Below are 26,388 nucleotides of genomic sequence, written 5' to 3' on the forward strand. Positions count from 1 at the left end.
ATATCTCACTTAGATATTTTGATTGGCTAGAAAGGCATTTCTGCTCTGGAGTAGGAGAGACAATATGCAAGCCAATTTATAAGTAATGATCAGACAGTCCTCAGAGATTTTCAGGGAACATGCTGTGGGGATAGTTTAATACTAATCAATATATTATTTCATGTTTTGTGATTGTATGATGGGTTTTGGCGCTCATGAGGGCATAATATTCCTTACTCCTCTAGCTTCATCACCCCACAAGTTCAGGCATGTCACTGTATTTTCCCTTATTACATCTTTGGCCTCATAGTACAAGGCCAAGCTTCTGGAAACAGTAATCGTCACTTGGGTGGCAGACATGGGGACAAACTGGTGGCTCACATGACAACACTGGAAGATTTTATACTACTGTTCAACTCTTTACTTTCACTTTATTTGCCTAATGTTTGGTGGGTTGTTTTGGTTTCTTTTTAAGATTGTTTCTCCCCAACAGCTTTGAGCTATTGGAACATCTTATCTTCTTCCAAATATGGAAATGACTTGATCTAGAAGGCCCTTGGTAGTGGTACCAGCGGTTGTAGGGTTGGTGGAGTCTGTTTTGGTGGTGGTGGGGTTTTCTTTGGTGGTGGTGGGGTTTTCTTTGGTGGTGGTGGGGTTTTCTTTGGTAGTGGTACTCGCTGTAGTAGTTGTTGTTTGGGATGCAGGATCCACGGGAGGACGTTCAGGGAACTCTGGAGGTTGGAAATATGGATATGGGTAATTTGGGTCATAAGGGGGGAAAGGAGGTGGTGGAGGGTATCTCCCTGGGACATATGGGGGAGGAGGAGGAGGTGGTGGGTATCTCCCTGGGACATAAGGAGGAGGAGGAGGAGGAGGTGGTGGATATCTTCCTGGGACATAAGGAGGAGGAGGAGGAGGTGGTGGATATCTCCCTGGGCCATAAGGGGGAGGAGGAGGAGGTGGAACAAATCTTGAATCCAAAGGTTGTGGAGGCAACGGAGGTGGCAATGGTGGTACAGGTGGATATGGTCTCCTGTGGCCTTTGTGACTCTCAGCTGGCTGTGGAGAGAAAAATGAAAAAAATTTAAATTAAATATTTCAATGTCAAACATAAGAACTTATACTCTCTGTGGCAGAAAGAATTCTGAGATGACTCACTGTTTTTGCCGGCACATGCTGGTCTGACCTTATCAGGTGAGCCATTTAAAATAGGTTCTACAGGTCAGAATGATTTGTAGCTGCAGTAAATGCTCTCCTGTTGGCTTTGGAGCAAAGAGCTATGTTGTGGAGAGGACCACAGGAAGTAAATGGTAGACAGGCAGGAGGAGGTGGGAATGGTTCCTGGCTCATAGCCAGCAAGAAAATAAGAACCTCAGTGCTACAAACAAGGTATCCAATTCTGCTAACAATCTTGTAAGCTTGAAAGAGGATCCCGGGCTCCAGAGAGGAACACAGTCCTGGAAACACTTTTTCAGCCTTGTCAGAGCCATGGCAGAGAATCTAACTAAGCCCACGCCAGAGTTCTGACCAAAGAATCTGTGAGATGGTAAATGGATTTTTAAAGCTACTAATTTGTGGAAACTTATTCTGCAGCAAGAGAAAACTATTACATGTATATAAGTCATGCAGTCTGAAAGTCTATAGAAGAAAAGAGGAAGAGTTTCTCTTTTGCCCTCTGAACACATAGGCTCTCAATGAGAGCTGAGATAGCATTGAATGGGGAAAAACTAAAAAGATATCCTTTGCTTATAGTAGAGTCTGTCATTGGAATTAATTTCAGATGGGGAAAATGTCTCTTTATAGCTCATTCCAGAGTTCAGGAAGGTTTCAGACTTTAAAAACTAGTAACTTGTCAAACATACTTGGGCAACAAATTTGTGCAATATATAGAAGTAGTAGCTATGGGGTACAACCATGCCATTTATGAGTCTATAGATCAATACTAGCAGTAGTTACAATACTAGAAGGTAGAGAAATGGTCCATATAATGGCAGAATGACATTTTTGGAGTTTCCTGCTTCTGCTTCCTAGAGAATGTATGAATATGAAGTCCTTTTTGAGACTTTCTCTTACCTCATCAGAAAAATGACATTCATAAAAGTACCCATATGCTAAGGTCATTGTCAGATTTGTTGTGAAACATTATTAGTAAAGTCTTAGGGCAGTGCTTGGCTCAAGTATAGTGCTCACTAAATGTTATGTGCTACTATTTGTTATGTTAACACCTAGAATAGTGATTGCAATTTTTGGAAATAAAAATAGTTGAAAAATAGTGCAGGAAACAAATACATTAGAGATTTAGAGTGATTAGTTTTGGATAGAGGAAAGATGATCTCGTTGAGGAGGCAGCCTTGGAAAGGAGGCTTAAATAATATAAATTGTGAGAGGGCATGCCAAATGGTCGAAACATATGTGAATGCTCCAGTGTGGGAAAGCACCAGTCCTATCCTGAGAATTTTCTTAGGACCCAGAACTGCATTCCCTTCTCGCTGTACTCAGGTCCTTCACCCTATTTGTCTGACATTGACAGTTGCAAACTGTAGGATCCCTAAGTCATCCCTTCTCGTGATTCCTACTTGCAGGTTCTTAACCTGTTGTGGCAGGTGTCAAAAGGCCTGTTCCATGACAAATGTATAGTCCTCCAGCACTGGCCTGCATTCCTTCCAAGTGCCTTAGATTTATGCTACCTTACTTCCCAGAAGCCTAGAATTTACTGAGTTGATGCCAATTTGATTAATTTATTTACATTTTAATGGGATTAATCATAGTCTGTTTCAGACTTTCTCTGAGGATTAAATGAGATAATATGTGTAAAAAATCAGAAAACTACCTATAACAGGATGAACACTCAAAGAATGACTACAACTTACCTGCCCATATTATTATTAATCATCATGAATCTCATGTAATTAAGTTGGAAGAACTTAATTGATTAAGTTGATTAAGTTCTCAATCTCTTCTTCAGCCCTCATCCATCCCACCAAGATGATTTTCCTCCTATTTCTCCAAAGTAATGCAAGCAATTAGAAATGAACTGTACTGTAAAGTCGAAGATATCTGGATTTTTTTTTTTTACAAGTATTTTCCAGAACTCATTCCTTAACTTCAATATGTGCCTTTTCACTGGCTTGTTTTCCTCAGAAAAGAACTATCACCTATACTCTGTTTTTAAACAAGGATGACTTACAGCCATGCATTTTCTTATTATTACTCTTTCTTCACCTCTTTCCTTTACAGCAAATCCTGAAAAGGTAGTCTTGGGACCAACTCCACTTCTTATGTGGTAGTCACTCTTCAACCTGGCTTCTGCCCCAGCATACCAGAAAAACGCTTTTCTTGGTGTTAGCAATGAAACAAAAAATGCCAAGGCACAGTTATGAAACCAGTCCTTATGTTGGGCCTCTCTAGCTCGTCATAGCTTATTGAATTATGGAAAGCATTTGACATAAGGGCTGACAGTCCAAAAGCTAGATCAGGGTGTTTGAAAAGTTTAAGACTTGATTTTTAATTGGCAAGAAAATAAATCTTTAGTGTGGGAAAATATTTCATATTACTTCATTGTTGGGAAAATGAATTCACTGAAAGTACCCTCCGAAGGATATCCTGATATCAATCTAAAAGTTATGTCTAATGAAAGAACTCTTCATAATAAGTATCTGTTCTTTTCCTAATCTTTTATCTTAACCATAATGATTAGCTTTCTTCTACAACTGAACAATGATAATTAACTTGGTATAAATTATGAAAATACTATGTTAGAAAGAAAAATTATCCTCTCAGTGGGCTGTAATTGGAACTAATCTCCAGGATTATTTGGTTTGGGAATGATCCAGCTAAGGTATGAATACTTAGAATCTAAATTTATTTATGTTTTAATGGGATTAATGATAGTCTGTTTCAGACTTTTTCTGAAAATTAAATGAGATAATGTGTGTAAAAAATCAGAAAACTACCTATAACAGTATGAACACTCAAAAAATGACTATGACTTACCTGCCCATATTATTAATTATTAATCATCATAATCTCATGTAATTAAGTTGAAGGAAGTCTTATTTTTATTTAAACTGCTTATGCTAAACTGCTTATATTACTGGACTTCTTGTATTTATTTTCAAAAAATATCATTGTTTAGGTAATCAATGTCTGATTTTTAAAGGAAGAAATTGTTTTTTCTAGAAGAAGTAAAGGTCTCACTTTTTGCAGATGATATGATCCTATATATTGAAAACCCCAAAGAATCCACAAAAAGACTACTAGAAACAATAAGCCAATACAGTAAGGTCAAAATTAACATACAGAAGTCAATAGCCTTTCTATATGCCAACAATGAAACATTTGAGAACAAACTCAAAAGAATAATCCCCTTCATGATTGCAACAAAAAAAAATACTTAGGAATAAACATAACAAGAATGTAAAGGACTTATACAATGAAAACTATAAACTATTGTTAAGGGAAATAAAAAAAGATATAATGAGATGGAAGAATATTCCTTGTTCTTGGTTAGGAAGAATAAATATAATCAAGTTGGCCATATTACCCAAAGCAATATACAAATTTAATGCAATTCCCATCAAACTTCCAATGACATTTTTTAAAGAAACAGAGCAAAAAATCATCAGATTTATATGGAACTATAAAAACCCCCAAATAGCCAAAGCAATTCTAAAGAAAAAGAATGAAGCTGGGGGCATTACAATACCTGACTTTAAACTATATTATAGGGCCACAACAATCAAAACAGCATGGTATTGGCAGAAAAATAAACACTCAGACCAATGGAACAGAATAGAAAACCCAGAAATAAAACCACATATATATGGTCAAATAATTTTTGATAAAGGGGCCAAGAACACACAATGGAGAAAAGAAAGCCTCTTCAATAAATGGTGCTGGGAAAACTGGAAAGCCACATGCAAAAGAATGAAACTGGACTACAGTTTCTCCCCCTGTACTAAAATTAACTCAAAATGGATCAAAGATCTAAACATAAGACCTGAAACAATAAAGTACATAGAAGAAGACATAGGTACTAAACTCATGGACCTGGGTTTTAAAGAGCATTTTATGAATTTGACTCCAAAGGCAAGAGAAGTGAAGGCAAAAATTAATGAATGGGACTACATCAGACTAAGAAGTTTTTGCTCAGCAAGAGAAACTGATAACAAAATAAACAGAAAGCCAACTAAATGGGAAATGATATTTTCAAACAACAGCTCAGATAAGGACCTAATATCCAAAATATACAAAGAACTCATAAAACTCAACAACAAACAAACAAACAATCCAATAAAAAAATGGGAAGAGGACATGAACAGACACTTCTCCCAGGAAGAAATACAAATGGCCAACAGATATATGAAAAGTTGCTCATCTTCTTTAGCTATTAGAGAAATGCAAATCAAAACTGCAATGAGATACCACCTCACACCTGTTAGATTAGCTATTATTAACAAGACAGGTAATAGCAAATGTTGGAGAAGCTGTGGAGAAAAAGGAACCCTCATCCACTGTTGGTGGGAATGTAAAGTAGTACAACCATTATGGAAGAAAGTATGGTGGTTCCTCAAAAAACTGCAAATAGAACTACCTTATGACCCAGCAATCCCTCTACTGGGTATATACCCCCAAAACTCAGAATCATTGATACGTAAAGACACATGTAGCCCCATGTTCATTGCAGCATTGTTCACAGTGGCCAGGACATGGAAACAACCAAAAAGCCCATCAATAGATGACTGGATAAAGATGTGGCACATATACACTATGGAATACTACTCAGCCATAAGAAATGATGACATCGGATCATTTACAGCAAAATGGTGGGATCTTGATAACATTATACGAAGTGAAATAAGTAAATCAGAAAAAACCAGGAACTGCATTATTCCATTTGTAAGTGGGACATAAAAGTGAGACTAAGAGACATTGATAAGACTGTGGTGGTTACGGTGGTAGGGGGGAGAGGGAGAGGGAAAGGTGGAGGGGGAGAGGCACAAAGAAAACTAGATAGAAGGTGACAGAGGACAATCTGACTTTGGGTGATGGTTATGCAACATAATTGAATGACAAGATTACCTGGACTTGTTATCTTTGAATATATGTATCCTGATTTATTGATGTTGCCCCATTAAAAAAATAAAATTAGTATAAAAAAAATTATTTTTTCTCTTCTGGTCTGAGGATATGAAAATATTGATTATCAGCTTTAAGAGCAGATAAATAAGACATAATACGACCTTTAAACACTTCGGTCAGTATATTTTATTGGTTTATTAAAATCATATCACATTTATAATGTACTTAAGTAATATGGCCAAGGTCTGACTGCACGAGACCTACCAAATGGCCTCCTTTCATGAAAGCTGCTGAGAGTAGATAGAAGAATTATTTTATGTTTCAGGATGATATAATTTTATGTTTCCTGATTTGTGTAAGTTCTAGTCTCTTCTGAAAAACAGTTTTTTTTATCTTTTTCACTTAATATAATAGACTATATTTCTTTGGTAGATATTGTTCTGGAATTAATCTTTTTTTCTCCCCCAAAGTAGGAAATTAATCGATCCCTACTCTGAAATTAATTATTATTCCAAACGTTTGACTTTTTTCATCCCTTGAAACTTTGCGTATTTAGAAGCTTCTGTAGTACTTAACCCAGTCCTTTATACATGGTACATGCTGATTAGTATAAATTCTTATAATTTATCAAAGTTGTCTGAGTCCTTGGAAAAATGCATACTCTCAGGTCCCACTCTTAGACACTCATTTATATTATTTATTTATTTATTTTTAATGAGAGAGACACACAGAGAGATAGAGACAGAGATAGACAGACAGGAAGGAAGAATGATGAGAAGTATCAATTCTTTGTTGTGGCACCTTAGTTGTTCATTGATTGCTTTCTCACATGTGCCTTGACCAGGGGGCTCCAGCTGAGCCAGTGATTCCTTGCTCAAGCCAGTGACCTTGGACTTCAAGCCAGCGACCATTAGGCTCAAGCCAGTGACCATGGGGTCATGTATATGATCCCATGTTCAAACTAATGACTCTCGCTTAAGCTGGTGAACCCTCAATCAAGCTAGTGAAGTTGTGGTTTGGAACCTGGGTCCTCTGCATCCCAGGCTTATGCTCTATCCACTGTACCACTCACTGCCTTGCCAGGCAGGTACTCATTTATTCTGAGATATGGCTTGGCTTACTCTATTTTTAATAAGTGAATCAGGTTACTCTGATGCAGATGACCCGTAAATCATTTTTCCCCCCATAAATTTTAGGTTGATAAAAACTGTTTTATTTTAACTATCCTATTATAAAGATGAGAAAATTGAGTTCCAATAAAATTGAAGAACATGTTCAAATATATTCAAAAAGTGGCTTTAAGTATATTGGATCAAAAAATTACAATAAATTTGTTTGCCTACTTGTGCCTTTGCTAAGTGAGTACTCATATTTATACATGTTTGCATAATGCAATCTAATCATAATACATAATTATAGATTTAAAGAATCCAATATGGTAGCCATGAGCATGTATGGCAATTTCAATTAAACTAGATTTTTAATTTAAATTCAAATTAAAGCAGTTAAAACACCATTTCATCAATGACCGATTGCTACTAATATATAAGGAAGAGTAACATTATTAATGTGGGTAACATAATTGTGAGAAAATATGAAGATGTGATTAATGAGACTTACCAAGAAACAGGCTTCAAGGGCCAAAAAGCCCAAAATTAAGTACAGCGGTTTCATCCTCACGGTTCCTCCTGAAAACAAGCACAATGGCTGTTTAGTATTCCTTTTTTGAAAGTGTCCAACCACTGGTGTTTGATGTAGGGCAAGAATAGTACTGTAGTATTTTAAGGCAGTTGTCTATTTTTTATTTTTTACTCAGTATTAATATGAAGCTATACTGTTAGAGATATGATATGACATGTAACTATAAAATGATGAAACAAGTTTTCACTTTTGTAAACTAACACTAGAGATAATGACAAAGAATTATTCGTAAAATGTTTTATGCGATAAAAGTTTTTATGAGTAAGGTTTTCACTTTCAGAAGTAACTATTATATCTAGTAAGCTGACTCTTTTTCTTATTATTGTGATGTCTCAAGAAATAAAATTTAAAATAAAAATATGATTTAGTTATAATATTAATATCTCAAATACAAATCTGTAGAAATCTATAAAGTAATATAATTGCTATTATGAAACATCATGATGTTCACATCCAAATAAGTTTCAATTTAAAAAGACAGTTGACCCTTGAACAAAACAGGTTTGAATGCAAGTGTCAACTTGTATTTTTAATAAATATACAATGAATAAGCCCTCCATATTCCCAGATTTTGCAACTGAAGATTCAACCAACTACAGATTTAAAACTATTTTTGGATAGTAGGCACACAATGCAATATACAGATCATGTCTCATAGAAATGTACGCTTGAAACATTTATTGTCCCATTAACCAATGGCACCCGAATAAATTTAGGGAAAAAACTGTTTTGATCTTCTCATTGGAACTCTATGGGCGCAGAGGGCCAACTGAAAGGATTGATCTGCACCATTACATATAAGGGACTTGCGCATCCACAGATTTTGGTATCCGTGTGGTCCTGGAACCAACCCCCCTATGAGTACTGAGCGATGATTTATGAGTCAAAATTATACTCGAATTTTCAACTGTGGGGAGGTGAGTGCCCCTAACCACTACATTGTTTAAGGGTCAACTATAGTTTAAAAAAATACTATCAAGTAATACATATCCTAATTTCAACAAAATTTTACTAAGTTATTTTATTTCATTATAAGTGGTCTCGCTCTGGCCGGTTGGCTCAGCGGTAGAGCGTCCGCCTGGCGTGCGGGGAACCCGGGTTCGATTCCCGGCCAGGGCACACAGGAGAAGCGCCCATTTGCTTCTCCACCCCCCCTCCTTCCTCTCTGTCTCTCTCTTCCCCTCCCGCAGCCAAGGCTCCATTGGAGCAAAGATGGCCCGGGCGCTGGGTATGGCTCCTTGGCCTCTGCCCCAGGCGCTAGAGTGGTTCTGGACAAGGCAGAGTGGCTCTGGTGGGCAGAGCGTCGCCCAGGGGCAAACCAGGTGGATCCCGGTGGGGTGCAAGTGGGAGTCTGTCTGACTGTCTCTCCCCATTTCCAGCTTCAGGAAAAAAAAAAAATACAAAAAAAAAAAAAGTGGTCTCAAACTACTTCTAAAAAATCCTCATAATGCACATCAAAGACCAGGGCAGAGAAAAGAGAGATGTTCAGGTCTTTTACTCTCAATTGGCTTCAAATTTACAATATATTTCAAGTACAAGATAGCCCGAGTTCTACGCCTCTGTGCCGTCTGGCTTTCTAACGGTCAACTCCACCCATTAGTTGAGTGTGTTGCTGAGCTATATAGACTTTAAAGAATCTTAGGGATAAATGTTACAGAATATTCAATTGTAGATGCATATAGTTATTTTTTAAGTATCATTTTTCCTATGAAACTCTTTTATGAAAAGTTTTTAAAAACAAAGACTAATAATAAAAATGCACTGTAGCACCATTCAATTCTTTGAGAGTACACTTGATAGTGTTATGAAGCTCAAAAGTGTTAAGGTACATTCGGGGGAAATATAGATTGATTGTGTAATTGGATGGATTAATTGTCCCAAGTGCCCAACATAAATGCTTTTCCCTGACATATGGAATTTCACAAAATTTAACATGTTTTATGGCTTACCAAATTTCATGTAAAGCACTTACTATTCTTTTACTGAAAATAAATGTTTTCTAAAAAAACCCATGAAAATGATAGCTTTAAAAGTCTCAGAAAAAATTAGTATTGAAAGTAAAAATTCTCCAGTTTATATTTCTATGTACCTACCTTTATGTGAGGAGCCTTTTGAAGGCTGAGTATTCTGCTAGTCAAAATGTCTCCTCCCAGTTATGTTTCCAAAGATGACAAATGAAGGTGAGAAGGAACAAGAAATCTCAGCTCTTATATACATTGCAATGAATTTCTAGTGATAATAAGGAAAGGCTAGTTGCAAGATATAAACTTCTGGGTTGATGCTCTTTAAACAAAGGTAGAAAAGTGTCAATGCCAATTTGGCAATCTTTCTATGCAGTTTTGTTTTGTTTTTAATTTCAGAGGAGCTTTGATCCATTCAGTATTTGGTGTTTCCTGGGGAAACATATACAATACAATGAATTCTAATGTCCTTTTGTTTTGATGAAATAATCTGGAGCTTGTGGTGCATCATTGCCTTTTTTTTTTTTCCTGTATTTTTCCGAACTTAGAAGCGGGGAGGCAGTCAGATTCCTGAATGTGCCTGATCAGGATCCACCCAGCATGCCCACCAGGGGGCGATGTTCTGCCCATCTGGGGCATTGCTTTCTTTTTTTTTTTTTTTCTATTTCTCTGAAGCTGGAAACAGGGAGAGACAGTCAGACAGACTCCCGCATGCGCCCGACCGGGATCCACCCGGCATGCCCACCAGGGGCGATGCTCTGCCCACCAGGGGGCGATGCTCTGCCCCTCCGGGGCATCGCTCTGACCAGAGCCACTCTAGCGCCTGGGGCAGAGGCCAAGGAGCCATCCCCAGCGCCTGGGCCATCTTTGCTCCAATGGAGCCTTGGCTGTGGGAGGGGAAGAGAGAGACAGAGAGGAAGGAGAGGAGGGGGGTGGAGAAGCAAATGGGCGCTTCTCCTATGTGCCCTGGCCGGGAATCGAACTCCGTTCCCCCACACACCAGGCCGACGCTCTACCGCTGAGCCAACCGGCCAGGGCGGCATTGCTTTCTTGTAGCACGAGCCATTCTAAAACCTGAGGCAATGGCCATGGAGCCATCCTCAGCACCAGGGCCAACTTTGCTCCAATGGAGCCTTGGCTGTGGGAGGGGAAGAGAGAAATAGAGAGAAAGGAGAGGGAGAAGGGTAGAGAAGCAGATGGGCACTTCTCCTGTGTGCCCTGGCCAGAAATCGAACCCGGGACTTCTACACTGAGCCAACCAGTCAGAGCTCTTTTTCATTTTAAAGAAAAAGCTCAAGCTGTTCTATTTTAAGTAATTTTTAAGGGGTCATCTTTGTTATACGTTAATATCACCATACTTACTATTTTATTTAAAAGTTAACCACATTATATGAGAAATTAAAATGTCAAATTATTTTTAAATTGAACTCTAACACAATACAGAGGTAATTTTAAGAGATAAAACCTAGAATTAAAATTAAAAATCATTATTAAATTCATATTGTTGAATGCTGCATACAAGGTATAATAGCCAGTTATGTTCAGCGTATCTCAAATATATTGCTTAAGTTTTGGACCATTGTTCTATAACTTTTGAGGTTACTGTTTCTATTCTTTTTTCAGTTGAAATAATGAAACTGTATTACTATTATATACCTATGTATATCTATGTATCTAATCACCTATATTTTATTTCTCCCATATATGTAAACATTGGCATAGTTAACTGAATGTTTTTGAAGGATGAGAAAAATGAGTGCTTGAATTAAGATTTTGGTCTATGTTTTAGAAATTGCCTGACCTGTGGTGGCGCAGTGGATAAAGCGTTGACCTGGAACACTGAGGTCACTGGTTCAAAACCCTGGGCTTGCCTGGTCAAGGCACATATGGGAGTTGATGCTTTCTGCTCCTCCCCCTTTCTCTCTCTCTCTCTCTCTCCTCTAAAATGAATAAATAAATAAAAATAATTTAAAAAAAAAGAAATAGCATAAAAGAAAAATCTAGTATTAAGAGAGGGAGGAAAGAAAGAAAATTTGTGTAGTTTCTTAGCATTAACTATATCTGAATTAGACTCTGTGTCTAAGATTGTTTCAAGATATTTAGATTATTTAAAAGATACTTAGGTCCTGGCCTGGAGCTTAGTTGGTAAGAGTGTTGTCCCGACATGCCAAGTTTGCAGGTTTAATCCCAGGTCAAGGCACATACAAGAATCAAACAATGAATGCATAAAAACTGATGTTTCTCTAAAAATTAATAAAAAAATGTAAAAAGGTACTTAAGTGGAATTTTTAAAAGATGTTTCCTTTTGCCAATAAAGAATTAAAACAGTTGTCTGAGATCATGTTTTAGAAAGTCACATGCTGTTTGCAATAATTAACAGGGGAAATTTAATTAAATAAACAAAAAATAATTACATAAACTTTTCAATCATGGAGACATTATGTGGATATATTTTTACTTTGATGTGACTACCTATGGATGAGTCACAGCTTTATATTTTTTACAAACTCAGGCTTTGAGGGTTTTCCTGTTCTAGATGATTCTGTAATCTCTAGCTTTTACAAATTATAATAGAATAGTAATTGTTATTATTTAAAAAGAGCTTACCATATACCATAAGGCAAGATGAAATGAGTTTTATTACTATCTGTTTTATACAGAGATACTAATGAACCAGAGTCTGCTCACTTCAAGACCTGAATGCAGTATTCCATGCTGCCTCTTTTTTTTTGTTTGTTTCCAACAAATATTTATTACAGTTAAGCCATGATTCATGATCTTAGGGTGGGATGTACCCAGGTCCCCCTTCAGCTCCCTGGGAGAAGGATGGAGGACACAGGACGAGTGAGGTGCAGGCAAATTCAGATCTTCCCAGGAAATGTGCCTTCTGCCCGGCGGTCATCCCAAGCTGACACCCAGGATATGGGGCAAAGGGACTTGTACACACGCCGGTACCATTCGCACAGAGACATCACCCCTTTTAGCAGTCATTGCCTTCTCACAGCGGTGGAAGTCCAGATAGTTCTGCTAACAGTTCCTGGTCTGGTTCTGGTTGGGGAAGCGGCTGTCAAAAGGGGCAGTCTGGTAGTTCTTGATTTTGGTCTTAATGTCTTCTGCCATGTTGCTGACTTCTCAAGACACCCCTGAAGTGGTTTGCAGCTCAATGTCCATGCTGCCTCTTAAATCTAAATAACTTTCATAAACTTAACTAACATTATATATTATAATATGATGCAGAGATTAACCAAGTGAATTTATAATCAGGTTATTTTGTTCAGAATAACCTAATACCAACATTTAGTTGCTGGGTGATATCAGACAAGCACTTTAACTCATTGCACTTTAATATCTCTATTCCAAAATGCCGACATTTATAATTTTCATGTCATGGAATTTAGCTATTCTATCATTCATTTACTCACTTAACCAACATTTGTTTAATATTTACTATAATAGATGTCAGACATGGTGCTAGTTGTCAAAGTCACAAAATACTTAAATGTATGCTGTGTTAAAAATCTTTTGCAAGTCATAAGTGGTATAAGAGCAAAGAAGCCACATTTTAAGAGTTCATCTTAGTTTTAAATTACTGTACTCAATTTTATCTGTTTTGTTGCACTTTGTTGCCTTAAAAAACCCGATGACATAATCAAGTATAATAAACTGGTTTGCTAACTTTTGTCCCTAATCAGTGACTGACGATTCCATTTCTAAGTTAACATGAAAGTTTGATAAAACTGTTCTTTTGAAAAGAATTTAGTTTGTCAAAAAAGGAGTATCTCCTTTTTCTTGTTTTGATGCCAGCATATTTTTCAGCCAAGAGTTTTAAATTCAGGTGCGATCTACCTTGTAATGGATCACTGGCTATGAAGGACTCAGCATGAAATTGCACGACTGAAAGATAATTTGACTGATTTGTGACCAAACAAGGATTAGAGCTACATAAACCAGTTGAAGCCCATGTCTGTTAAGAAAGAAACAGTCACTCAAGTTAATCTTTAATTAATTCGTGGCTTTAAAAGATCTTGAATGAATACTTTCTAGGATAGTAGTACCTCCATAAAACTAATGTGTCTAGTCACAGGAAGTTTAAGGTGACAGTGGAATTAACTCTTGTTAATTCAGAGACTTATGTAGCAGATGTAAATATATATATTTTCATGAATAATTATATTGAACAGAATTCAACTAAGTCAAACAACAAATATTTGCAGTCTGCTGCCCAGTTGTTCAACAGCAGAACTCTGCTTCTTCAGACCTATGGAAGGCATATGAATGTGTTTCTTCTACAGTATGTATTTGGCTCCAGCCTGTGAATGAAAATAAGTATACAATTGCCTTTTTCTCAGAATCTTATTAGATAGATAACTCTAAATAGGTAACCAAAGAATTTCAGTTCCTCTTTCAAGATTTCCCTGGGGGAATATTCCTGGTTTCATCTTATTATTCAAAATATATTATCTTTGTCACAGTTTATTTTATTTTGTAAAATACTGGCTGTATACAAGTTTTCTTTATAAACTAGATACAATACTTTCAAAAATTTAAATGTAAATGTAACATATTTTTTAGTTGATAAATCATGTTGTATTTATTTTTTCATTTAATATGCAAAATAATTCTAAGGTATAGTCAGGAAGAAATTAACATACTAGCTTTAAAAAAAAAAAATAAGAGAGAGGGGTAGAGTTAGTAGTGAGACCGTATCAGGTTTGTGTAGAAAGGTTCTTTTTTAAAAAATATTCATACTTTTTTTTTTTAATAAATTTTTATTAATGGTAATGGGATGACATTAATAAATCAGGGTACATATATTCAAAGAAAACATGTCTAGGTTATTTTGTCATCAAATTATGTTGCAAACCCCTCGCCCAAAGTCAGATTGTCCTCCGTCACCCTCTCTCTAGTTCTCTGTGCCCCTCCCCCTCCCCCTAACTCTCTCCCTCCCTCCCTCCCATGTCCTCCCTCCCCCCCACCCTTGGTAACCACCACACTCTTGTCCATGTCTCTTAGTCTAATTTTTATGTTCCACCAATGTATGGAATCATGTAGTTCTTGTTTTTTTCTGATTTGCTTATTTCACTCCTTATAATGTTATCAAGATCCCACCATTTTGCTGTAAATGATCTGATGTCATCATTTCTTATGGCTGAGTAGTATTCCATAGTGTATATGTGCCACATCTTCTTTATCCAGTCTTCTATTGAAGGGCTTTTTGGTTGTTTCCATGTCTTGGCCACTGTGAACAGTGCTGCAATGAACATGGGGCTACATGTGTCTTCACGTATCAATGTTTCTGAGGTTTTGGGGTATATACCCAGTAGAGGGATTGCTGGGTCATAAGGTAGTTCTATTTGCAGTTTTTTGAGGAACCACCATACTTTCCTCCATAATGGTTGTACTACTTTACAGTCCCACCAACAGTGAATGAGGGTTCCTTTTTCTCCACAGCCTCTCCAACATTTGCTATTACCCGTCTTGTTGATAATAGCTAATCTAACAGGGGTGAGGTGGTATCTCATTGTAGTTTTGATTTGCATTTCTCTAATAACTAATGAAGCTGAGCATCTTTTCATATATCTGTTGGCCATTTGTATCTCTTCCTGGGAGAAGTGTCTGTTCATGTCCTCTTCCCATTTTTTTATTGGATTGCTTGTTTGTTTGTTGTTGAGTTTTATGAGTTCTTTGTAAAATTTGGATATTAGGCCCTTATCTGAGCTGTCGTTTGAAAATATCAGTTCCCATATAGTTGGCTGTCTGTTTATTTTGATATCAGTTTCTCTTGCTGAGCAAAAACTTTTAATTCTGATGTAGTCCCATTCATTTATCTTTGCCTTCACTTCTCTTGCCATTGGAGTCAAGTTCATAAAATGTTCTTTAAAACCCAGGTCCATGATTTTAGTACCTATGTCTTCTTCTATGTACTTTATTGTTTCAGGTTTTATATTTAGGTCTTTGATCCATTTTGAATTAATTTTAGTACACGGGGACAGGCTGTAGTCGAGTTTCATTCTTTTGCATGTGGCTTTCCAGTTTTCCCAACACCATTTGTTGAAGAGGCTTTCTTTTCTCCATTGTGTGTTCTTGGCCCCTTTATCAAAGATTATTTGACCATATATATGTGGTTTTATTTCTGGGCTTTCTATTCTGTTCCATTGGTCTGAGTGTCTATTTTTTTGCTAATACCATGCTGTTTTGATTATCGTGGCCCTATAATATAGTTTAAAGTCAGGTATTGTAATGCCCCCAGCTTCATTCTTTTTCCTTAGGATTGTTTTGGCTATTCGGGGTTTTTTATAGTTCCGTATAAATCTGATGATTTTTTGTTCCATTTCTTTAAAAAATCTCATAGGGATTTTGATGGGAATTGCATTAAATTTGTATATTGCTTTGGGTAATATGGCCATTTTGATTATATTTATTCTTCCTATCCAAGAACAAGGAATATTTTTCCATCTCATTGTATCTTTTTCGATTTCCCTTAACAATGCTTTGTAATTTTCATTATATAGGTCCTTTACGTTCTTTGTTATGTTTATTCCTAGGTATTTTATTTTTTTTGTTGCAATCGTGAAGGGGATTATTTTTTTGAGTTCGTTTTCTAATATTTCATTGTTGGCATATAGAAAGGCTATGGACTTTTGTATGTTAATTTTGTATCCTGCGACCTTACTGTATTGGTTTATTGTTTCTAATAATCTTTTTGTGGAGTCCTTCGGGTTTTCGATGTATAGGATCATATCATCAGCAAAAAGTGATAGCTTTACTTCTTCTTTTCCGATATGGATGCCTTTTATTTCTTTGTCTTGTCTGATTGCTCTGGCCAGAACTTCTAGCACCACGTTGAATAAGAGTGGAGAGAGTGGACAACCCTGTCTTGTTCCTGATTTAAGGTAGAAAGTCCTCAGTTTTATGCCATTTAATAGGATGTTGGCTGATGGTTTATCATATATGGCCTTTATCATGTTGAGATATTTTCCTTCTATACCCATTTTGTTGAGAGTCTTAAACATAAAATTGTGTTGTATTTTATCAAAAGCCTTTTCTGCATCTATTGATAAGATCATGTGGTTTTTGTTCTTTGTTTTGTTGATATGGTGTATTACGTTAACCGTTTTGCGTATGTTGAACCATCCTTGAGATTCTGGGATGAATCCCACTTGATCATGATGTATTATTTTTTTAATATGTTGTTGTATTCGGTTTGCCAGTATTTTGTTTAGTATTTTAGCATCTGTATTCATTAGAGATATTGGTCTGTAGTTTTCTTTCTTTGTGCCATCCTTGCCAGGTTTTGGTATGAGGGTTATGTTGGCCTCATAGAATGTGTTTGGAAGTATTGCTTCTTCTTCAATTTTTTGGAAGACTTTGAGTAGAATAGGAACCAAGTCTTCTTTGAATGTTTGATAGAATTCACTAGTATAGCCGTCTGGGCCTGGACTTTTATTTTTGGGGAGATTTTTAATAGTTTTTTCTATTTCCTCCCTGCTGATTGGTCTGTTTAGGCTTTCTGCTTCTTCATGACTCAGTCTAGGAAAGTTGTATTGTTCTAGGAATTTATCCATTTCTTCTAGATTGTTGTATTTGGTGGCATATAATTTTTCATAGTATTCTACAATAATTCTTTGTATATCTATGATGTCTGTGGTGATCTCTCCTCTTTCATTTTGGATTTTATTTATTTGAGTCCTGTGTCTTTTTTCCTTGGTGAGTCTTGCCAAGGCTTTGTCAATTTTGTTGATCTTTTCAAAGAACCAGCTCCTTGTTTTATTGATTTTGTCTATAGTTTTTCTGTTCTCTATTTCATTTATTTCTGCTCTGATTTTTATTATCTCCTTTCTTCGGCTGGTTTTGGGTTGTCTTTGTTCTTCTTTTTCTAGTTCCTTAAGGTGTGAAGTTAAGTGGTTTACTTCGGCTCTCTCTTGTTTGTTCATATAGGCCTGAAGTGATATGAACTTTCCTCTTATTACTGCTTTTGCTGCATCCCAGAGATTCTGATATGTCGTATTTTCATTTTCATTTGTCTGTATATATCTTTTGATTTCTGCGCTTATTTCTTCTTTGACCCATTCATTTTTTAGAAGTATGTTGTTTAGTTTCCACATTTTTGTGGGTTTTTCCCCCTCTTTTTTGCAGTTGAATTCTAGTTTCAAGGCTTTATGATCAGAAAATATGCTTGGTACAATTTCAATTTTTCTAAATTTGCTGATATTGTCTTTGTGGCCCAACATATGGTCAATTCTTGAGAATGTTCCATGTACACTAGAGAAAAATGTATACTCTGTCGCTTTGGGATGAAGTGTCCTGTAGATGTCTATCATATCCAGGTGTTCTAGTATTTCGTTTAAGGCCACTATATCTTTATTGATTCTCTGTTTGGATGACCGATCTAGAGCCGTGAGCGGTGTATTGAGGTCTCCAAGTATGATTGTATTTTTGTCAGTTTTTGTTTTAAGGTCAATAAGTAGCTGTCTTATATATTTTGGTGCTCCTTGGTTTGGTGCATATATATTAAGGATTGTTATGTCTTCTTGATTCAACTTCCCCTTAATCATTATGAAATGACCATTTTTGTCTCTGAGTACTTTTTCTGTCTTGTAGTCAGCATTATTAGATATGAGTATTGCTACGCCTGCTTTTTTTTGGGTGTTGTTTGCTTGGAGTATTGTTTTCCAGCCTTTCACTTTGAATTTGTTTTTATCCTTGTTGCTTAGATGTGTTTCTTGTAGGCAGCATATAGTTGGATTTTCTTTTTTAATCCATTCTGCTACTCTGTGTCTTTTTATTGGTAAGTTTAATCCATTTACATTTAGTGTAATTATTGACACTTGTGGGTTCCCTACTGCCATTTTATAAATTGCTTTCTGTTAGTTTTGTATCTAGTTTGATTCTTCTTTTTTGTTTTTCTATCATTTGTTTTTGTTTGTTTGTGTTCCATACTTCTTTCCTCTGTTGCTACCTTTTTTAAGTCAAGTGTTTTTGTGGTGGTTTTTTTAAGGGTGGTTACCATTAAGTAATGAAAAGGGTACCTACCATATTCATTGTAGTACCCTATCTTATAAGTATTTCTGCACTTCATCATCCTTTGCTACTGTTAATCTCCATCCTCTCCCCCCTTTTTTTCCTTTGTTGTCACAGTTTAAGTTTGGTTTTATTGTGTTCTTGGTGGAGCTGTTACTTGTGGTGTTGTTTTCTTTTGTTCTTTGAATCTGGTTGGAAAACCCCCCTTAGTATTTCCTGGAGTGGGGGCTTTCTGTTGATAAATTCTCTCATCTTTTCTGTATTTGTGAATGTTTTTATATCTCCTTCATACTTGAAGGATAGCTTTGATGGGTATAGTATTCTTGGCTGAAAGTTCCTCTCTTTCAGGGCTTTAAATATTGGGGTCCACTCTCTTCTAGCTTGTAGAGTTTCTGCTGAGAAATCTGATGATAATCTAATAGGCCTTCCTTTATATGTTGTACTCTTCTTTTCCCTGGCTGCCTTGAGAATTTTTTCTTTGTCATTGGTTTGTGTCATCTTTATTATGATGTGCCTTGGAGTGGGTTTGTTGGGGTTAAGAAAACTTGGTGTTCTGTTTGCTTCTTGAATTTGAGGTTTTAGTTCCTTCCACAGGCTTGGGAAGTTCTCGTCTATTATTTGTTTGAGTATATTCTCCATTCCATTTTCTTTCTCTTCTCCCTCTGATATACCTATTATTCTTATGTTATTCTTTCTGATGGAGTCAGACAATTCCTGTAGGGCTTTCTCATTTTTTATTATTTTTGAGTCTCTTTCTTCTTCTCTCTGTTGTGCCTCAAGTTGTTTGTCTTCTATTTCACTAATCCTATCTTCAATCTGGGCTGTTCTGTTAGCTAAGCTTGTTACCTCGTTTTTCAGCTCGTGAATTGAGTTTTTCATTTCTGTTTGATTTGTTTTTATAGTTTCAATTTCCTTGGTAATATATTCTTTGTGTTCATTGAGTTGTTTTCTGATCTCCCTATATTGCCTTTCTGTGTTTTCTTGTATATCTCTGAGTATTTTTAAGATTTCTATTTTAAATTCTCTGTCATTTAGCTCCAAGGCTTCCAATATGTTAAGTCTTTTCTCCATAGATTTTTCCACATCTATTTGTGTTACCTCTCTTTCTTTTGTATCCATAATATTAGATTTCCTCTTTCTTATCGGCATCTGAGGGTGGTCTTATTGATAGCACTAATTAGAATTAATAAAGAGTAAAAAGTAAAAAAAAAAAAAAAAAAAAAAAAGGTAAAACACCCCACAAAAAAAACAGTAATAATTTATTATTTCCCCCTTTTTTTCTCTCTTCTCTTTCCCTCCTCTCCCCTCCTCAGGGAAATATCGTGCCTATAATGGAGGGCCTGATTTGGGGTGAAGAGGTCAAGGGGCAAAATAAAGGGAGTAGGGACCTACTAAATGCAAAAAAAAAAAAAAAAGGAAGAAAATCTTAGACAAGCATAAGATGATTTGCTTGTATGTGATGGTCAACTAAGAGATATAATGAGAGGGATAAGAGGGAACCAGAAAAAAGGACCAAAAAAGAATAATAAAGAAGAAAAAATAAAAATAATAAGTAAAAATCTGTTGTATTAAGTGGAGCGAAGACTAAATACAATGGAGACCTTGGGTTGGGAGGACCCAAAATGCCACAAAAATAAACAAACAAGAAAAAAAAATAAAAACAAAAGCAAAAAAGAGAAATAAAGCCAAAAAAAAGCCTTGAGTCCCAAATTAACTAATTTGTTCGTGATTGAGGATTATATGGGAGGAAAGTAAAATGAGAAAAGAAAAAATGAATAGAAAGGAAAAAATAAGAAAAAGAGAAAAATGAAGGAAGAAATAAAATAGGAAGAGAAAAAAACAAAATAAAGCAAGACAAAAAAAAAAACAAAAAAAAGAGGAGAGAGTGAGAGTTAAGTGTTTTGGAGTATAACCTTAAAGGAGGGTGAGGATGAAGAAGAAAAATAAAATGCAACACTCATGGGTAGTGTAGTTCAAGGAAGGGGAAGCATAAGATGGGCAGAGAATAGAAGGACCGAGGTGGAGGAAATAAAGGCAAAAAGATAGAAGAAACAAACAACAACAACAACAAAAAAAAAATTAGTGGATCAAGTTGTAAAGTCTGTGCGTTTTTCTTGATTTTGAGAGGTTAACTTCTTCCTTTTTCTTTTCTCTCCCTCTTCCTGGTCGGTGACTCTGTACCCCAGGCTCTGCCCCTGTGTCACTCTTAGGTAGGGATTTGCAGTTGATGGGATTCTATGGCAATGTCATATAATTGGCTTTAGTCTTGCTGGAAGTAAAGGCTTGTTGGTGTTTGCAGGGTCCAACGATGAGAGAGTTTGCTTTCCTGGATTCTCTCTCCTAGTCCCCCCTTTCTGAATTAGCAGCCTGGTGATCCAGCTATAAGGCTGCAACTGCTTCTGCCTGGGGAGTAAGAGGCTCAAAGAGCTGGGAAATCCCCACTCTATCCCCACTCAGTGCAAGGCTTTGGGAAAGGCTCTGAGAGTCAGGGCCTCCAGTGTAATCAGGCGGGGGTGGGAGTCAATTGTTGTCAAGGTGACTGTTCAGCGCCTATCATTTAGTTGGACCTCTCAACCCAGGCTTTCCACACTTTGTAGCCTGTTTTTGCAGGGAAGAAGAGGCACTAGTCTCTGCTTACGACTAGTGTAGTATAGACCTTATTATCTGCCAAGTCCTTCTTGTTAGCGTTTATCCCTAAATATGGAGGCTCTATTAATCAGAAGTTGCCCCCGCCCCTTTAGCGAGAGGCACTAAAAAATATCACGCCTCTTGTCTTGGATCGCTGAACTGAGAGAGATCTTATCAATTAGAACCGAGGGTGCGCAGATTTTATGGGTTAAGCTAATTTCAGTGATTGGGTCGCAGCTGTGCTTCCGAAGGTATTTTAGGCTGCCTGCGCGCGCCCCGCCCCCAACGCTTGATTATTAGCTTGAATGGCTGGGTGAGGTGCCCCGCCCACGGAGAGAATCTCCCAAGCCTCTCCTGCTCGCCCCGCCGCTGGCGGCTGGACCGCACCAGGCGCAGGATAATGGAGCCCCCTGGGTGTGCGGGCCAGCAGGGCGCCCTGGGTGCGTGGAATGCCCAAGGCACGCGCGCGAATGGGGCGCTCCGGGCACCGGTGGCCGGCGACCCCCACTCGCAGTGTGCGGGCCGCTGGGAACATCAGCGGTGCTCAACCGGACCGGGCGCTCGCGCGGCTGCTCGGGGTGGCTCGCGGCGGCGGTTCGCGGCAGCCGCTACGCTCGCCTCGCGGCAGCGGCTCGCGTCAGCCGCTTGCGGCGGCTCGCGGTTCCCAAGTATATGGGCTGACTCACCACAGGCGCACTTCCTTGCGGTTTGAAAGAACGTCCCTGTGGTAGATTCCTCCACACCCTCGTCTCTCAGATTCAAGTGATAACAGTCCTTTCGCTATCAGTTTGTGTGGAACTCCGGAATGCTCCGAGGATAAATTTTTCTGTTTCTAGTTGATAAATTTGTTGTGATTTAGGGGAGAGCTGTCGGACGCGCTGCTCACGGCGCCATTTCCGTGACGTCACTCCAAATTATTCATACTTTACTGGTAATAATTTGTTACTTAAAAAAATAAGAAAAAACACTAGAAAACAGTATATTTAAAACAATGAAGATTATATGTTCATTATGTAAAAGCTAGTAAAAATACCTTAAATAACAACTTTATGTTTGGAGGAAAATGGGCATATTGTTCTTTGAAATGGCAATCGAGAGACCTCAGTTTCAGAACTGACCTTGCCATCATGAATAATATGACCTTGGGGGAAATGTCATTAACCTCTTAGGGCTTTATTTTCTTCCCTTGTGAAATGGGAAAGTTAAATTGAATAGCTCCCTTTTGTTCTTATTAGAGGCGGATCTAGGTTTGGAGGGGCCTAACGCTTACATAATTTGAGAATTGACTATAAGAAGAAGAATACAAAATTGAGATTACCAACTAATTGCAGTGTTGGTTGATAGCAGCAATAGAGAAGGGAAGAAAGAGGAATGGCTAAATGTCACAGGCTTCATTGCAAGGGGAAAGATTTTTAGATGATTGGGAGAGTAATGGTCTCTGATACTTTGTTTTACTGTAGTAACAACAACAACAACAAAAATCTTGGTGACTAGCAAAAGAAAACATTTATTTCTCTCATATCACATATTGGCAACTGTTGGAAGCTTATTTCTGCAGTTTCATTGTGTGTTTTCTCATTTCAGGACCTCGGTTGAAGGAACAGTCTCTATTTAAGACATACAGCTGTTGGTAGCATGCAAGGAAACACTAAGAGAGCAGCAGGAGTGATGGGAGTTGCCTGTGGTGAATTCTGCTCACATTTGAAAGACAAAACAAGTCGCAGTGCCACTTTTTAAAAAGTTGAAAAAAAATTTTCAATTACAATTAAAATTCAGTATTAGGTTTCAGGTGTATAGCATACTAGATAGACATTTGTATAAATTACAAAGTGATCCCTATGAATGGCTTAGAACAGTGGTTCCCAACCTTTTTTGGGCCATGGACCGGTTTAATGTCAGAAAATATTTTCATGGACCGGCCTCTAGGGTGGGATGGATAAAAGCACAAAATAAATTTATGCAACCGGTGTAAAAACTGTGGTATTTTTAAATATAATTTTCGAACTTACGAGACAAGCGTCAAGAGTGAGTCTTAGATGGATGAAACAGAGGGAATCTGGTCTTTTTTAAAAAATAAAACATCGTTCAGACTTAAATATAAATAAAATGGTAATAATGTAAGTTATTTATTCTTTCTCTGCAGACCAGTACCAAATGTCCCATGGACCGCTACAGGTCCGCGGCCTGGGGGTTGGGGACCACTGCTCTAAACCATTGCTGATGATGAAGACAATATGAAGTACATTAATGTGGAGTTTATGCAGTTCAGGTTGAGCAAAACTTTTCCTCATAAAACTCCAAGATAAGCAGAACACAAAACTGATTAGACCATCACAATTGATTCCTAGTTTGTTTTGACATTCTAGATGTCCTAGGCATTCTTGGTGGGAAAAGGAAATAGTACAGGCTACACCAGCCAGGTTAAATGTCTGCTCTTCATTTACTTACTATGTATCATCATAATTACAGGCATTCTTGACTTTTAACTCATTTCTTCAGGACTAGTTGTGTCTCATTAGTTAGTGAATTTGCTTTCAACACTTCTGTAGCAAGATTTTGTGATTATCTGTGTCTCCTACAATAGTTTATCCATCATAGTTCTCCATCAGTGTTTGCCCTCCCTAAAGAAAAACATCTTTCTCCCTTGTTTGCTCATCATTGTTTCTACTTTGAGTGTAGTATTTACTACAGACTTCTTAGATACTTTTTTAGTTAATTGCCTTGTTTTTAATCTTTGCCACTTGAATTTTTGAAGAATAACATTTGAGGTTTTTATATTTGTATTATTCCGTTCCATTTGCTAGATCTAGGTAATCCCCCTCCCCAAATCTCTTGGAATAATGATCAAATAGAATCAAATATATTTTTGGATTAAGTAATTTGTGAAATGGTACAGTCTCAGAAGAATAATCTTTGGAGAAAATACCTCTTTAGATGAAAGTGTGTGTTTGAGATATTCAGGAAAAGAGTCTCTAGCTATATAGATATGTAACATTTATTCTTTCTGTGTTTTTAAAAGTATGTTTTACTAGACTATGATCTATTTAAAGGTAAGAGTGTATTAGTACTTCTTCTTTGTAACTTTTATCATGCTGGCAATATTATAAATACATATATGTGTATATAGAATTATGTTTTCTAAAAATTATAAATATGTAATTGGTTATGACTAAATGCACTGCTCATTTTTTCTTTTTTCTTAAATGAGAAATGGAGAGGCAGGGATACAGACTCCCACATGTGCCCTGATTGGGATCCACCTGGCAAGCCCATTAGAGGGCGATATTCTGCCCATCTGGGGCCATTGCTCCATTGCTTGGCAAATGAGCTATTTTAGCTCCTGAGGTGAGGCCATGGAGCCATCCACAGTGTCTGGGGCCATCTTGCTCCAACCGGGCCATGGCTGCAGGAAGAGAGAGATAGAGAGAGAGAAGGGAAAAGGATAGAGGTGGAGAAGTAGATGGTCACTTTTCCTGTGTGCCCTGACCAGGAATTGAATCTGTGACATCCACATGCCAGGCCAATGCTGTGCCACTGAGCCAACCAGTCAGGGCCTAAGTGCACTGTTATGTGATATTAAAAGGAAAAGTCATTTCTAATGTTTATAATATTTTAACATAATGTTTTATGGGCTGATTTCAAACAATTTTGGTAGTTTTGCTTGGGAATCATTTACGTCCCCCCCCCCCCCCCACACACAAGTACTTAGTGTATTAGAGTCATTTGAAAAAGTAAAGGTACTGGTAATATTGTGTCACTCTACAGAGAAATTTGAAGAGACCAATACACATGTGATCAAATGCATAAATCAAGTTATCTTTTAAAATTTTTACAGCTTAGCCAAAATAAAAAGGAAAAATAAGATCACATATCCTTTCATTTTTGTATCTTTTTCTCTATTTTTGTTAAAACTAAAATGGTGAGAGAAAGTGATCACAAATACATCAATATTAAGTTTTTCATGGTCTAAAAACAAAACACCACAAATAATTAACAGTACATGAGCTTTTCCTTCTCCAATTGTTTTAAAATAGCCACATGAAGGGTAGGACATTAGAAGCTTGGACCATGGGGTGAATGATAGATGTGAGTATAAAGACTGGTCTGCCGTTTATGGTTTATGGTCTGTTGGAATGTCACACAAAGTCTCACAACCTCAGTTTCCCATCTTTAAAGAGGAAGGAGAGCATTTCTTTATGTCAAATGCATACTTTGTCGGACTTAATAAACTTGGAAGTATAAACTAACTTTTGTATACTGAGACCTTAATTTTTTTTAAATTTTTATTAATGTTAATGGGATGACATTAATAATTCAGGGTACATATATTCAAAGAAAACATGTCTAGGTTATCTTGTCATTAAATTATGTTGCATACCCCTCGCCCAGAGTCAGATTGTCCTCCGTCACCCTCTATCTAGTTTTCTCTGTGCCCCTCCCCCTCCCCCTAAATCTCTCCCTCCCTCCCTCCTGCGTCCTCCCTCCCCCCACCCCTGGTAACCACCACACTCTTGTCCATGTCTCTTAGTCTCGTTTTTATGTTCCACCAATGTATGGAATCATGTAGTTCTTGTTTTTTTCTGATTTACTTATTTCACTCCGTATAATGTTATCAAGATCCCACCATTTTGCTATAAATGATCTAATGTCATCATTTCTTATGGCTGAGTAGTATTCCATAGTGTATATGTGCCACATCTTCTTTATCCAATCTTCTATTGAAGGGCTTTTTGGTTGTTTCCATGTCTTGGCCACTGTGAACAGTGCTGCAATGAACATGGGGCTACATGTGTCTTTACGTATCAATGATTCTGAGGTTTTGGGGTATATACCCAGTAGAGGGATTGCTGGGTCATAAGGTAGTTCTATTTTCAGTTTTTTGAGGAACCACCATACTTTCCTCCATAGTGGTTGTACTACTTTACATTCCCACCAACAGTGTATGAGGGTTCCTTTTTCTCCACAGCCTCTCCAACATTTGTTATTACCCGTCTTATTGATAATAGCTAATCTAACA

General features: G+C 37.2%; 1 protein-coding gene and 1 pseudogene across 1 annotated transcript; both read right to left on the reverse strand.

Moving 5' to 3' along the window:
- Nucleotides 1–468: 468 nt before the first annotated feature.
- LOC136306912 (submaxillary gland androgen-regulated protein 3A-like) lies at nucleotides 469–9,927 on the reverse strand. Its single transcript, XM_066233778.1, has 3 exons — nucleotides 9,855–9,927; nucleotides 7,681–7,748; nucleotides 469–1,038 (listed from the first exon to the last, which is right to left on the reverse strand). The coding sequence occupies exons 2-3, from the start codon at nucleotides 7,732–7,734 to the stop codon at nucleotides 493–495; spliced, it is 600 nt and encodes a 199-aa protein (XP_066089875.1). The 5' UTR covers nucleotides 7,735–7,748; nucleotides 9,855–9,927; the 3' UTR covers nucleotides 469–492.
- Nucleotides 9,928–12,464: 2,537 nt separating this feature from the next.
- LOC136338263 (cytochrome c oxidase subunit 6B1-like) lies at nucleotides 12,465–12,883 on the reverse strand (annotated as a pseudogene).
- Between the last annotated feature and the right edge of the window lie 13,505 nt (nucleotides 12,884–26,388).

This window comes from Saccopteryx bilineata, chromosome 5 (assembly GCF_036850765.1).
Source record: "Saccopteryx bilineata isolate mSacBil1 chromosome 5, mSacBil1_pri_phased_curated, whole genome shotgun sequence".
Lineage (NCBI taxonomy): Eukaryota > Metazoa > Chordata > Mammalia > Chiroptera > Emballonuridae > Saccopteryx > Saccopteryx bilineata.

Bases quoted from the DNA above. Each gene is read 5' to 3' on its own strand.
- LOC136306912 (XM_066233778.1), bottom strand. From the start codon at position 7,734: ATGAAACCGCTGTACTTAATTTTGGGCTTTTTGGCCCTTGAAGCCTGT. The intron at 1,039-7,680 runs GTAAGTCTCATT...TTCTCTCCACAG, and splicing joins CCCTTGAAGCCTGTTTCTTG to CCAGCTGAGAGTCACAAAGG.